The 14,540-nt window shown below is 34.4% G+C and overlaps 1 protein-coding gene across 2 annotated transcripts in view; it reads left to right on the top strand.

Annotated features, from left to right (window-relative positions):
* LAMA3 (laminin subunit alpha 3) overlaps nucleotides 1-14,540 on the top strand; it is a 299,158-nt gene that overhangs the window by 246,672 nt on the left and 37,946 nt on the right. For both annotated transcript variants that reach the window (XM_051970336.1, XM_051970335.1), the window contains 8 exons: nucleotides 415-521; nucleotides 4,467-4,514; nucleotides 5,156-5,307; nucleotides 7,267-7,377; nucleotides 8,176-8,287; nucleotides 8,662-8,829; nucleotides 11,703-11,899; nucleotides 14,211-14,327. In XM_051970336.1, coding sequence (XP_051826296.1) covers nucleotides 415-521; nucleotides 4,467-4,514; nucleotides 5,156-5,307; nucleotides 7,267-7,377; nucleotides 8,176-8,287; nucleotides 8,662-8,829; nucleotides 11,703-11,899; nucleotides 14,211-14,327 — 1,012 coding nt within the window. The remainder of the gene's footprint in view (nucleotides 1-414; nucleotides 522-4,466; nucleotides 4,515-5,155; nucleotides 5,308-7,266; nucleotides 7,378-8,175; nucleotides 8,288-8,661; nucleotides 8,830-11,702; nucleotides 11,900-14,210; nucleotides 14,328-14,540) is intronic.

Raw genomic sequence — 14,540 nt, 5'->3', positions numbered from 1 at the left:
TCAGCAGGTTCCCTCTGGGCTGAAGGGTCTTATTCCTCACCCAGAGTTTCCTCACTGACTGTGGCCCTCTATATCTGATGACCTTATTTTTAGGTTCCACATTCACTTTAGAGCTTCATGGGGAAGATATCCCTCAATTCATTTTAAAAAACATTTTTTAGGCACTGTGCTGGGTGCTGAAGATACACAACTGAAATTAACCATGATGCCCCTGTAGTTGGGAAAGATCACTCTACCTTTATGCAAGCTCTTTCCTCCCCACCATCATCATCTTCCATAGGTTTAGAGGAGCTCCATCACTGACCACAGGAGTTGTCCAAAATGTTCAGAATAGATAAAAAGATTTTTAATTTATAATGACATAAAGACCTATGCAGTATTGATGTTTATTATGTTTGTCTTTTTTTCATGTAGATGTGCACCAGGATATTTTGGGAATCCCCAGAAATTTGGAGGTAGTTGCCAACCATGCAATTGCAATAATAATGGCCAATTAATCAACTGTGATCCACTGACTGGAGGTAAAATTGACTCACTTATCCATAAATGTTGTTTGATGTTTCTTTTTCAGGGTGATGCAAAATTATGTTCTGCACCCACAAACAAAAATTTCTAAAAAATATGTGTTAACTGCAAAGTACATGATCTCCCAAATGACAAGTGATTCCCTCCTTCTAAAGTCTTAATCAGGGGTCCTCAAACTACACCCGCAGGCCAGATGCAGCAGCTGAGGATGTTTATCCCCCTCACACAGGGCTATGAAGTTTCTTTATTTAAAGGCCCACAAAACAAAGTTTTTGTTTTTACTATAGTCTGCCTCCAACAGTCTGAGGGACAGTGAACTGGCCCCCTATTTAAAAAGTTTGAAGACCCCTGGTCTTAATGACTTCCCTAAATATTATTTGTAATTAGAATAGATTTTGTATGGAGTAAGTAAAGCAAGAGATAACCAATCTCCAATAGATTCAGTAGTAGCCATAATAGGCCGAAGCCCCTTTTCATCAAAGAAATATACTTTTATAATATGTTACATTCTAGTCTCATGGTTCTGTTATTATATATTTAACATGATAACCTATACATGCATATAAATATACAATTGAAATTTGGCAATTGGATATTAATTAATTAGGTTACAGGAAAAAATCTCAGAGCCATAAATTTGCATTTGCTGCATAAATAAGCACTGTTTAAATACTTTTCCAAAGTATTATAGTTTTATGAAGTTTCTAAAATAATTAGGATTTATAATATCCCTAAAGAAAGATGTTTTATGAAACTCAAATAAGTTGCTTTTGCAGATACTTGGACCTACTTATTAAATTATTTATTAGTGAGTTAAATGTAGCATCTCTAAATGATATCCACAAGTACTTTACCAAACTTAAATATAATATTTAAATATAGTTATTACTATTGTTATTTATTCTTACCATTTAATGAAGTTTAGGTAATAATAGTATTGGGAGAAATCACTGTCCTACTATTCTTTTGTATTTCTTATTTTGGAGATTACTTATTGAATAAAAATAAGATGCAAGTGCCTATTCTCTATGTTCACGGAAAGTATCTTTAGGACAGCTCCAGTAGTGGATAAGATTATGAACACCTATTATCATAATCAACATCTTTATGTAAATGTAGCATTACTAATAGACAGTTGGCCTTGAAGCAAGTGAGACCTATTCTGGCCTGCATGACCTTGGACAAATACTTGCAAAGGCAAGCTATTTGTATTTGATAATCCCTATTCTACCATAAACCCTCTGCCAATCTCATTCTCAGTCTCACATCTTCAATTGCCTTTCAGACATTTTGTACTGGATGGCCAGGAGACTCAATATGTCCAGCACTAAATTATTTTTTTTTATTTTGGGTTTTTCTTTTTATTATTAAAGCTTTTTCTTTTCTTTTTTAAATTTTTAATAGCTTTTTATTTGCAAGTTATATGCATAGGTAATTTTACAGCATTGACAATTGCCAAACCTTTCATTCCAATTTTTCCCCTCCTTCCCCTCACCAATTCCCCTAGATGGCAGGATGACAATACATGTTAAATATATTAAAGTATAAATTAAATACAAAATAAGTATACAAGTCCAAACTGTTATTTTGCTGTACAAAAAGAATCAGACTCTGAAATAGTGTACAATTAGCCTGTGAAGGAAATCAAAAATGCAGGCAGGCAAAAATATAGGGATTGGGAATTCTATGTAATGGTTCTTAGTCATCTCCAAGAGTTCTTTCGCTGGGTGTAGCTGGTTCAGTTCATTACTGCTCCATTGGAACTGATTTGGTCCATCTCATTGCTGAAGATGGCCAGGTCCATCAGAATTGATTATCATATAGTATTGTTGTTGAAGCTTTTTGTTTTCAAAACATGTGCATAGATAATTTTGAACATTAACCCTTACAAAATCTTATGTTCCAAATTTTTCCCTTCATTCCCTTACTTCTTCTCTAGATGATAAATAACCCAATATATATTAAACATGCAATTCTTCTATTACATATTTTCACAATCATCATGTTGCACAAGAAAAATCAGATCAAAAAGGAAAAAATGAGAAAGAAAACAAAATGCAAGCAAACAACAATAAAAAGAGTGAAAATACTACATATACACCTAAATTTATTATTTTTTCACCTGACACTCCTCACTTTGAAATGTCCTTATTATCGTGGAGGGCAACTCATCCTCCCAATCCCTCAAGCTTATAACCTCTATTACTCATTCTCTCTCACCTCCAATATCCAAACCGATTGATTTCTCCTTTGTCACGTATCTCAAATATGGCCCCTTTCCTCCTCTGATATTGCCACCATTCTGGTGCTTGGACTATTTGAAGAGCCTGCTTCAAACTTCCTCTCTGATCACTCTCCATTTAGCCACCAAAGTGATTTTTCTAAAGCCAAGGTCTGAACATGTCACCATCCTACTCCACAAACCTCAGTGGCTCCACTTATTCTCCAAGATCAAATACAAAAATCCAGCGGAATTCAAAGCCCTTCATCCTCTGTCCCCTTCTACCTTTCCAGTCTTCTTTTACCTTATTTCCTGTATTATACTTTTCCAACCAGGCCTCTTTGTTGTTCCTTGAATAAGACATTCAATCTCTGGCTCCAAATATTGTATCCAGCCATTTCTTCATGTCTAGAATGTGTTCCTTTCTTCTGGCTTCCCTGGTGTCCTTAAGTCCTAGCTTTTACAGGAATACTTTCCCGTCCCATATTAATTCCAGTGCCTTCCCTCTGTTAATTATCTCCTATTTACCTTGTACAGAGCATGATTGTAAATATTTACTTCTTGCCTCCTCCTTTTAGATTGTGAATTCTTTGAGAGCAGACTTTGACTCTCACTTCTTTTCATGCTCCCAGAGATTAGTATGAAGTTTTAGTATAAAGGCATCTTATAGTAGGCACTTAATAAATGTTAATCAACTGACTGGAAACCTATAAACATATAGCTATCCAAAGATGTATTGCAATTTTTAAAAGACTAAGTATTTGGAATGCTGAGAAAGAGGAAGAAGAAGGTCAGGACAGAAGCATCTATATAGCCAGATGAAGTTTGTCTAAAAAGGTTTCAGAGAATAGGTGATCTCATACAGAATTCCAAGAAATCTGCTGGATTTTTTTTCTTAGAAAAGAATAAAGAAATGTTCCAGGTAGCAGAAAAAAGTGTTTTAAGAGGAAGGGCATAGTAGAAAGACCAGTGGTAGACTTATTGAGCCATGTTCCTTAATGATGACTTATAAGTTCAGAGCATTGATTCCTCCAGAGAATGGAGGAGAAAGAAAACTTTCTATATAAAGTTGTGCAGTTTACTTAATTTTTTTTTGGGGGGGACTGAGTTTCCTCATCAATAATTAAGGGGTAGAGCCAAGTGACCATCACTTCCCTGTATAAAGCCTACCAGAATGACAAATGGCATAGAATAGAGATGGGATGCAGTGAGGAATGTCCGAGGGATCACTCCATTCCTAGCTAGAGGGAAGAATCCTTGATGTGAGACAAGCTATAGAATAAAAAAGTGAACATTTGGGAAAAGGACACAGATTGAGGTAAGGAGCTTCAAAATGGTGAATCTGGAGTCTTAATTTGATGTGATGGCAATTGGAGAGAGAGATTCCAGGAGAGAACATTTATATAATCAGAATGACATTTGAGGAACTTGAATGACTCAGTGACCCCTGCTGGGTTGTATGAGGAAGCTAGAGGCAAGGGAGGCTGAGGGGGGAGGCTTCCACAATATTCCATAATAGAAATTAATAAAAGCAGCATTTGATCTATAGTTTTGGTAATGGAAAGAAATGGACAGACCCAGGAAGAATGACAATAAATATAATTTCCCAGTTTACCTTTTCAAGAAGTAAAATCAAAACATAAAAGTTAAATTGTAAACTGTTATATAATGTCTTTTCTGTTTATTTTGACTTCTGAATTCCTGAAATTTCTGATTTCAGATTGTATTAATCAAGAACCTAAAGATGGAGGTCCTGAAGAATGTGATGGTAAGAAAAGAAATGCCTTGCCCTTTGTTGGAAAAGTCACTTAATTTCTGAAGAACTCATTTTTCTTAACTATAAAATGGGAAGATTTTTGTCCCAGATTTTTAAACAATGATTCAAAACTCTATATGGGGTTACATAACTGAATGTGAGAGATCATAAAATTATGATTATCAGTAAATATTTTATTTGTATACATTTTATAAATTTATATGCCCAGGGTCATGTAAAAATTTCTCAGGCAAAAAGGAGTCACAAGTGGAAAAAGTATAAGAAGCCTCTTATTGCATCTATAAATCTATGATATTATTGTGCTATACTCCTACATTTTTCAGTTCTGGTATATTTATTTGAGATATTAGCATTGCTATAGGCATGTTGCTAGGAGAATACTAATCCCCCTCCATTCAAAATGATCAAAGATGGAAGAGCGATCTTTCCTATTAGAAATGACTACTGTGTTATCTTCCTGGGTTAGGAACCCGTGGTCCTCACAAAGAAGTTCAAGTGTATTGCTTTAGTTCTAATATAGAAAACATGAAATGAGCTTAACCACCTGTGCATGTCCTTTCCATTCTTGTGATTCTTGATACCCCAACCTCCTCCAGCATCATTGTTTTCCTTTGTTTGTGGTCTTTGTATAGACTGTGATAGCTGTGTGATGACTCTTCTGAAGGACCTGGGAAAGATGAATGATGAGCTTCGACTAGTCAAATCACAGCTCCAGAGTACTACTGCAAGTGCCGCCACTCTGGAGCAAATGAAGCGCTTGGAAACCCAGACCAAAGACCTGAGGGTAAGAACTTTTAACTAAGGAGAGAGAGAACTTTGAAAGACAGTGAATTTAGTGTAGGTTAGGGCATATCCCACTCACTCCATATCCCAAATGTAGTGTTATTTGTAGGATGTGGTGGTAGACATGAGCCTCACTATTATGAATTTTCACTGCTAATCTTTGATTGATTCAGTCAGTTGTTCAATATCATTAGTCAGCCAGTTAATATTTATTGAGCTCCTACTTTATAGGGAACTTGAAAATGATGAAAAGTTAATCTGATGTTTAAAGAATTTTAATTACCAGGGGAAGCTATTTTCTATGCAATTATTCCCAAAGTTGAAAGTAATTTCCATATTGTACAAGAGAAAATAAGACTCTGAATTAGAGAGTTTTCATTAAAGGCATCTTCTTCATCAAGAATTCCTAAATTCAAATATATGACTTTTCCTTATATGGTCCTAGGAAAGTCATCTAATACCTCTGGACTTATTTACATGTAACAAAATGACAATTATTGTCTTACTGGCAGAGTGTAGAACACAACAATTACTTTTTGCAATACTGATATTTTGCATATTTTGTGATTGTATACATATAACCCATATAAAATTTGCTTAGGATCTCAGGAAGAGAACAGGGGAGGAAGGATGGAAAGAATTTGGAACTCAATTTTTTAAAAAAATGAATGTTAACATTGTTTTTATGTGTAATTTTGGGAAAATAAAATATTATTTTTATCTATCTTAAAAAAAAGAATTGGTATTTTGAAACTCCTAGGAAGTCTGCCACTTTGGGTATATATATATATAGATATAGATACAATGATGTAAATTTCCTGTATGTCACAGTATTAGGAACTGTAGTCTGCACCAGAAAAGGAATAGTCAGGATTGATAAGAAACTTGGGGAAAGTTGCTAATTTATTTTGTTTCAATGTGAGGAATTTGTATACTTTTTATTCTTAAATAGCCATCATTTTCAACAAATTTTGACACATCTGAAATGCAATTTTATATCCAAAACAAGATAGATTTCTTTTAGAGGAATGATCTCTAGGAGAAGGGATTTTTCCTTACATCTCCAGAATCAGTTAGGATCATAAGAAATTCACCTTGATTTTTCATGGGAAGGTGTTCAAGAGAAGACCTTATAGAAACAATTCAAGGCATCTTCCTGGCATGTGAGTTCTTGATTTTGGTGCCAGCAGACTATAAACTCTGGCAGATCTATACAAGCTGGAGAGCTTTTGAGTTTAGGCTTGATAGTGAGGGATATATTCCTGTCATTTGAGGAATAGGAAAGTTATTAGCTCTTTCTCATTAGCATATTTAAGATAGCATGTGCTATTTTATATCCATTCTCCATAGTTCTCTCTCTAAAGGCAGATATCCTATCAAGATACCCCTGGACTTGTAGCTCTGACATTTTATGATTCAAATAGTATCAACAATAGGGTTCATTAGCTCCTTTCTCATTAGCATATTTAAAAATGAAAAAATTCCAACATTTTTACTTCCAGGTTAGCCATCTCTTTGAACAACTCAAACCTCAATAGACCCTTGGTCTATTTCCCCCACCTACCTTATTTTAGAACCAGATTCTTGTTGATATTGAGAACATGACTGATATCATGTCTTTGCAAGAAACATTTATATTTTTCTAATCAGGGGGTGGGAGAAGTGAGGAAGGGAAGGAGGGAGAACATTTTGAACTGAATTTTTATAAAGTTAAAAATAAATAATAATTTAAAAAAAACTATCCTGCCATTCTTCTCAGTAGGTGGAAGAGAGAATAAAGGGAAAGAATTTGGAACTCAAAAATATTTTTGAATTAATAACAAATATTTTTTTAAAAGAGGAATCATACCAATTTTATAAAATTAATGCTGATAGTTTTAAAATGAATATAGAAAAAAGCAGGCTGTCTGGGCTTTGACTTCCTATTTAACAGGGAAGTTTAACTTTGCTTTATTCTCAGAATCATTTGCTCAACTACCAGTCTACTATTTCAAGTCATGGATCAAAAGTAGATGCCCTGGAAAAAAACCTTAACAGTCTAAATCAGGATTTTGAGACCTTACATGAAAAGGTAATGTATATAGGCAATATTTAGAGTAATTTCTTTGCTTACTCTGAAGGACTTATGCTGAAAAATTCTATCAAACCCAGAGAAAGAACTGATTATGTCTGAATATAGTCTGAAGCATACTTTTTTTTTACTTTCTTTTTTTCTTTAGGGTTTTTTGGGGGGAGGGGGAGAGAGCTATATTTTCAACTTTTATAGAAACGTTTTGCCAGCTTCACATGGGCCTTCTCAGTGTGGGATGGGAAAGGGGATGAAGGAGGAAAATCCAGAACAAAAAATTTTTAAAACAAATATTAAAAAAAATTGTTTTACATGTAACTGGAGGATTTTATTTTTAAAGTAATTACGTGGTTTTAAATTTGGAATATTTCACAATCTGATCACTTTCTTACCTTTCCTGTCTTCTTGTACATTATTCTCTTCTACCCACATAAAATAGAGCCAAATAGGCATTTATATCCTGCTAGGCAAAAGGAAAAGAACTGCAATTCCAGCTTTGTCACTCTTAAATGCTCCAAATTTTTACAGCCAACTCTTTAGAATTCTTGGTTGCTCTCATGACTCAGTTCTAATACCACTTTCTACAAGAGGCACTTTTTCTAACTGCTGATACTTTCCTCCTTTAAGTTATCCTCCATTTATTCTGTGTAAGACATATTTATATATTGATTGTCTCCTTTATTAGGATTTAAATTCCTTTAATCAGTGCTTAATAAATGTTTTTTATTGATTAATGAAATACTTTAGAATGTTTACCATCAATCAATTTAATCACTTTTAATTGTTTGAATTTCTATACAGGTTCAAATAAATTCAAGGAAAGCCCAGACATTATATAACACTGTTGCTCAGACAAATCAAAATGCAAAACAGCTGGATACTAGGATACAAAATGTCATCAGAGATGTTCATGGTAATGATGTTTTCTTACTTTTGCTCAGATGTTTTGTTTTATATAATCATTTTGAATTTTGAAATAGCTTTATGTTTGGGTTCAACATTTCAGACAGCCCTTTATAGCTAGTGCCTTCCCTATGCTGATTATCTTCAATTTCTACATTTGCATATGGTTTTCCCCATGAGATTGAAGATAGACATCTTTTCTCTTTCTTTGCATGTTCAATGTTTCGTACAGGGCCTGGCACTTACTAGGTACTTATCCATTGACTTATTGACTAACAATAAGTTTCCATCCCCAAAATAATCCATCCCCAAAATAAAGCAATTCAAAATTCCCTCTTACAAATTTCCAACTTTCCAAGTTTAATGAAATATGTAATCTTTCAGTTCTCCTGAAACAGATCTCTGGGACAGATGGTGATGGAAACACCTTACCCTCGGGCGACTTTTCCAGAAAACTGGCTGAAGCTAACCGTATGATGAGGGAAATGAGAAATCGCGACTTCAGAGAGCAACTGAGAAAAGCAGAAGCTGAAAAAATTGAGGCACAACTCTGTAAGTTATATTCTTCATTTTGTATTCCATGTTATTTGGTTTTGACAAATAAAAGGCTAGGGATTGTATTTAGTCTCAGTTGGTGGGTAGAATGCCTAGACTTTTCAATAAGATGTTACTTCTATTAATTATATTCAGATTAATTTATTATTGATGAAAAGAATTCTGAAAGTAGAGTAAGAACATTTTTCTTGTTTTTAAGCTTTTTCTTTTCAAAATATATGTATAGTTTTCAATATTTGCTTTTTCAAAACATTGTGTTCCAATTTTTTTCTGTCTCTCTTCTCCCTACCTCCTCCCCTAGATGGCAAGTAATCCAATATATATTGAACATGTGCAATTATAAGAACATTTTCAATCATTATTTATTATCTGCTACTACTACATTCTAAATGCTGAGATGCAAAAAAGAGGCAAAAGATAGTTCCTGCTGTCAAGGAATTTACAGTCTAATATGGGAGACATATAAACAAAATATGTACAAACTATATACAGGATAAATAGAAAATAATAAATAAAAATAAGGCACTGGAATCAAACAGGATTAGAGAAGACTTCTAATAAAACAGGGGATTTTAGTTGTAACTTAAAAAAAGTCAGGGAAATCAGTGGTCAAAACAGGAGAGGAAAAATGTTCCAGGTATGAAGGATAGCCAGAGAAAATGCAGGGAGCTAAGAGATGGACTATCTTCTTCCTTTAACAACCAGGAAGTCATTGTCACTAAAGTATGGCTTGGGGAGTAAAGCATGAGAAGACTAGAAAGGTTAAAAAGGGGTTAGGTTACAAAGGGTTTTGAATGTCAATCATTAGAAGCAATAGAGAGCCATTTTCCCTATATTGAAACTATGATAAAAGGCCTCAAATATAATTTAAAAAATAGAAAGAATTTTTAAAATTTTGAAAGCACTTACTGACAATCTAGTTCACCCACATCAAAAGTTAGCAATTGGTTTCTTTTCTCTTTTAGCCACAATTCTCCCTTTTCCCTTCCTTTAACGTGTCTAGGCAGCTAGACTCCATTATGATATCCCAATGGATTGGGACTCCAGAAGACCCGAGTTCCCAACCTGCTTTTATCACTGAGTAGTTGTATGAACCTTGGGCAAATCTATTAACTAATCTCCATCTCAGTTTCCTCATCTGTAAAATAGAAATAATAATAGCATCTACTAATTTGATTGAGTTTCAGCACCAAATTACGAGATTGATGTGAGGCAACTGGCACCAAATGCTGGTGTTTGGTCATGTGAAGAATTCACAATGGCCATTCTCATTGGCAAAAAGTAGATTTATTTATGAAAAGAGGTTACAGAAAAAATGAAGAGGTAAAATAGACACCAGGAATGGAAAATATGAATTACATTTGAGAGAGCATATAGTTAGCTAGGAAAGAAGTTTTAACAATTAACAATGGAAAAGACAAGTACCCCAGTGGAACTCACAATTAACCAGGAGAAAGGAAATACTCCATGAGGAATACTCCATAAAACTGGCACACTAAATCCTAAAAGGGATTCAGCACTTTAAAAGAGTTAGTTTGCTACAAGAAGGAGAAAGACACCATGAGGCATGATGGGGTGATGAGAAGGAAGACACTATGAGGCAAAGGGAAGTGGGGAGGAAAAAGACACTAGAAGGCAGAGTGCTCTGGAGGGCTTAACCCAATAGGAGTTCAGCCAAGATGGCATGGGCCATAGACAGCTTTATGGGAGAAATTTAACTTCAGAGTTTTGACATAATTTGAATTTCTGACTAGACACAGCAAGATTGGGCTACCAGGACAACCAGAGGGTGGAACTATAAAATTAAACTGATTCCCATCAGTGCCCTTTCCTCCTTACCTGAGGAGTAATATTATTAATATTTTCTCTGCAAGCCCTACCTAGTGACTCTACCTTTACAAGATTATTGTGAGGATCAAATGAGATAATAAATGTAAAGTGTATTGAAACCCTCAAAGTACTATGCAGAGACTTGCTTTATTATTATTATTGTTCTTAATCTATTCAATTTTCCTTTTCTTCCCTTCCATCAAATCATCTTCTTCATCATTCAGTTGGTTAATCAATTTTCCTAAAATACAGATTCTGATATTCTTACAATTAATAAAAAAGAAAGGGCATATTATGGGAAATAATAATAAATGATTAGAATTAAGGGATTCAAATTTTTAATTCATTTTAATTCAATATTGTGATGACCATTTACCAAATCAGTCGCCTTTATGCCTTATTATTGCTACTTATTGTCCCAGAGAGTGACATTTGTAATTAATGCATTCAGAAAGAGAATAGTGGAATCTTTTACAAGTTCAGATTTTATAATGATTGGTTTACTCTCAGCATTTCTATTTAAATTTCATTTTAGTCTTTTTTTAATCTCAGGGAATATATTATGTTTCAGCAACAGGTCTGATTTCTGCATTTGTTCTGTTCTTGGTATGCATATAAACTAATATGTAGATTAGGGCTGCTAGGTGACACAATAGAATGTTGGGCTTGGAGTCAAGAAGACTTATTTTCCTGAGTTCAAATCTGGCCTCAGATACTTCCTAGATGTGTGATCCTGGGCAGGTAACTTTGCCTCAGTTTCTTCATCTTTCAAATGAGCTGGAGAAAGAAATAGCAAACCATGAAGCTCAAATGGGATCATGAGAAGTCATACATGACTACACTGACTGAACAATACAACAAAAATGTGTAAATCAAAAGTCTGCTATGTCATGAGGCTTGCTTTATCATTTTAGATTTTGTTTTTTGGAGCTTGATACTGTGTTTTCCAGGCTCCAAAATGGAAAACATAAGTTATTAGATACTATCAGCTTATCTTCCCCAATGACACATTATCATCTTTTCAAAATGTCATCCTACAGTGCTAAATCGTATTCAGAGTAGCCTGAAAATACACCAGGCAGAGAATCACGATCTTGTGAAAAGTGTCCGAGATTCTCTAAATGAATATGAAGCCAAAATCAATGATCTCCGCAAAGCTCTGCAAGAAGCCACCCTTCAAACAAAACTAGCCAGTGGCCTCAACCAAGCTAATGATCGATCCCTGGAAGACATTAAGGTAATTTCACAGTTGAACATTACCTTTTTTTCCTTATATTTATTAAAAGGGCAAAGGAAGCTAGGGTCTCTGCTGTTTTCAAATTGGAATAACAGAGTAAGATATCTCTGTAAATGTGTATTTGCCTATATCATCCCTAACTTCCAGTCATACACAAGCAAAAATAAGACAATGAATATATTTTTGGTAAAATAATAATAATAATAATGATAAGCAAGATTATAGTTCCTACCTTTTAGGGCCAAGAAGAAATTTTAATCCATGAATCATGCACAACTGAAAGCAGGGAAAATAATTTCACACCCACTCACACCTGATAGAGTACAAGGAGTTCTCTAGTGAATAATGTATCATACATACTGGATGAGAATTCATACAGTGTACTTACACTTCAAAGATCTTATTCCATTTGAAAAGAATTAACTTTGTGAATCATCGCATTATTATCATCCTCATGAAAAATGATCTCCCTATCTCCCTTTCTCTCTATTTTCCACACGGCTGCCACAGTGATCTCCTGAAGGCACAGTTCTACCATATCACCTCCTTTAAAACAAACAAACAAACAAACAGTTCTTTGGCCCCCTCATCAACCTGCTCACCATCTTCTGGAGATACTCCAGGGGATCAAAGTCCTTAAAATATGACATCTGAAACTGAAGATAACATCCGAGATGTGGTATAATAAGAACAGAGCAAAAGACAAAGGGATTAGCATTTTTCTCATTCTTTGCTATTAATGTTCTTTTGGCAACCATGTCACACTATTTATTCATGTTGAGCTTGAAATCTACTAAAATTCCCAAATATGCAATCCCTAGTAAACATTGGTGCTTGTTAAGATTGATTGAAAGCTTCACATAGAGCAAGACTTCTTAAACTTTTTCCACTCACGATTTCTTTGCACCCAAGAAATTTTTTTATATGACTTGAGTATGTAGGTATATAAAATAAGTATATAAGTCAAACATTTATTGATAATAAGTCATAATTCTGTGACCCACCATTCAGTTATGGGACCTTATGTGGAATAATAACCCACAGTTTAAAAAACTAGGATATAGAGGATAGTATCTGAGCTGAGTTCAGAAAGAAATAGGCATCTAAGAGGTGGAAGTGAGAAGAGAATGAGTGCATTTTAGAAACGAGGGACAACTGGTGAAAGGTACAGAGAAAGAAGGTAATATGTCATATATCAGAAGATTTGCTTGGCTAAGCCACAGAGCAGGAAGAGGAATAATGTAAACAAAGCAAATAAGAGTTGAGTAGTTCTGTCTTCTGGACATCAGTCTTTACCATTCTGCCATCCATTCTGAGAACCTGTTCCATTTCTGCTTTGTTCTTCCTCTTGCTGTTATTATTGTTTATAAAGACCCTTTTGCTTTACAAGATTCATACTGTTGTTTTATTCATTCTAACTTATCTGCTCTTGCTTCTGTCTTCTATGTATACCCATTCAAAATCCAAATTAAGTCATGACATTCCTTTGAATTCACATCAGTCTCTTTAAGTAACACTCCATTTTCTTTCTCATCACAATTTTATATATATATATATGTCCTTATAATTTCTCCTTGAAAATTTCTCATCTTACTTTGCTTAACTTTCCCTGTAGAATATTAGCCCACTGAATCCTTTCTGAGTGTCCTTTCTCTGAATGTTTTGAAATTTCCTCTACCAAAATCTTGGGTACTAATAAGCTACATTTAACTTTTTCTCTTACTCTGTCATCAATTCTAAGAAATTACTTCCTCCCAAAGTTATCCAACATTTCTAATTCAGCAATTAGCTCTTCTTTGTTGATCAGAATCTTGTCTAAAATAGGGCTTCATCTTGACGAAAAATGGAATTATTATTGAGGGAATTCAAACTCCAGCAGATGATTAAATAGTTCAGATGGCTCTTCCATAGTTATTATAGCATGTCTGATGTATAGTTTCCTAAATTGCTTGTGTACTTCTTCCTTAAATTCAAGAATTCTATAGACTTTCCTATGACATTGTGGTGTCTATTTCTTCCTCCATTGATCTTCACCAAAATGTACTTCCTCCCCACTCCTGATTACTTGATTATTTTCACATGAGTGAAAGTATATTTTCAGGGACTCAAACAGCATTTCAGAGCACCATATAATTTTCCAGATCATTGTTTAGGTCATCTCATTGAAGAAAAACCATTTAGGAAATTAAAAGATAGTTGAACCTGTAAAGTCATCCATTGAACCCTTTAAATATTTCCTGCTATCTCCTTGTTGTTGGTTCTTTTGCTGCTAATAAAGCTACTCTCTAAAGTTACATCTCTTCATCCTCAGAGACGTATTAAGGAAATGAGCTCCCTACAAAGTGAATTCAATAAGTACCTCACCACTGCTGAATCATCTTTGTCACAGACCAACAGTGTTCTCCAACTGATGAAGAAAAGCCAAGAGGTAAAACAAATGTTGATAATTTTTAAAGTGAAATCATTTTAATTATGTCATGAAGAAAATGTGCTAGAGTTTTTCCAAGTGTTTAGAGAAAACCATACCCCAGATAAATTGATCTATCCCGTTCCCTGATTTGCCATTCTATCTCCAGCTTTCATGTCTTTGAATAGGCTGGTCTGATTGCCTGAAAAGCATGTCCTTCTCACTTCTAGGTCT

Source organism: Antechinus flavipes, chromosome 1, assembly GCF_016432865.1.
Source record: "Antechinus flavipes isolate AdamAnt ecotype Samford, QLD, Australia chromosome 1, AdamAnt_v2, whole genome shotgun sequence".
Classification (NCBI taxonomy): domain Eukaryota; kingdom Metazoa; phylum Chordata; class Mammalia; order Dasyuromorphia; family Dasyuridae; genus Antechinus; species Antechinus flavipes.
This window is presented reverse-complemented; position numbering and strand designations above follow the sequence as displayed.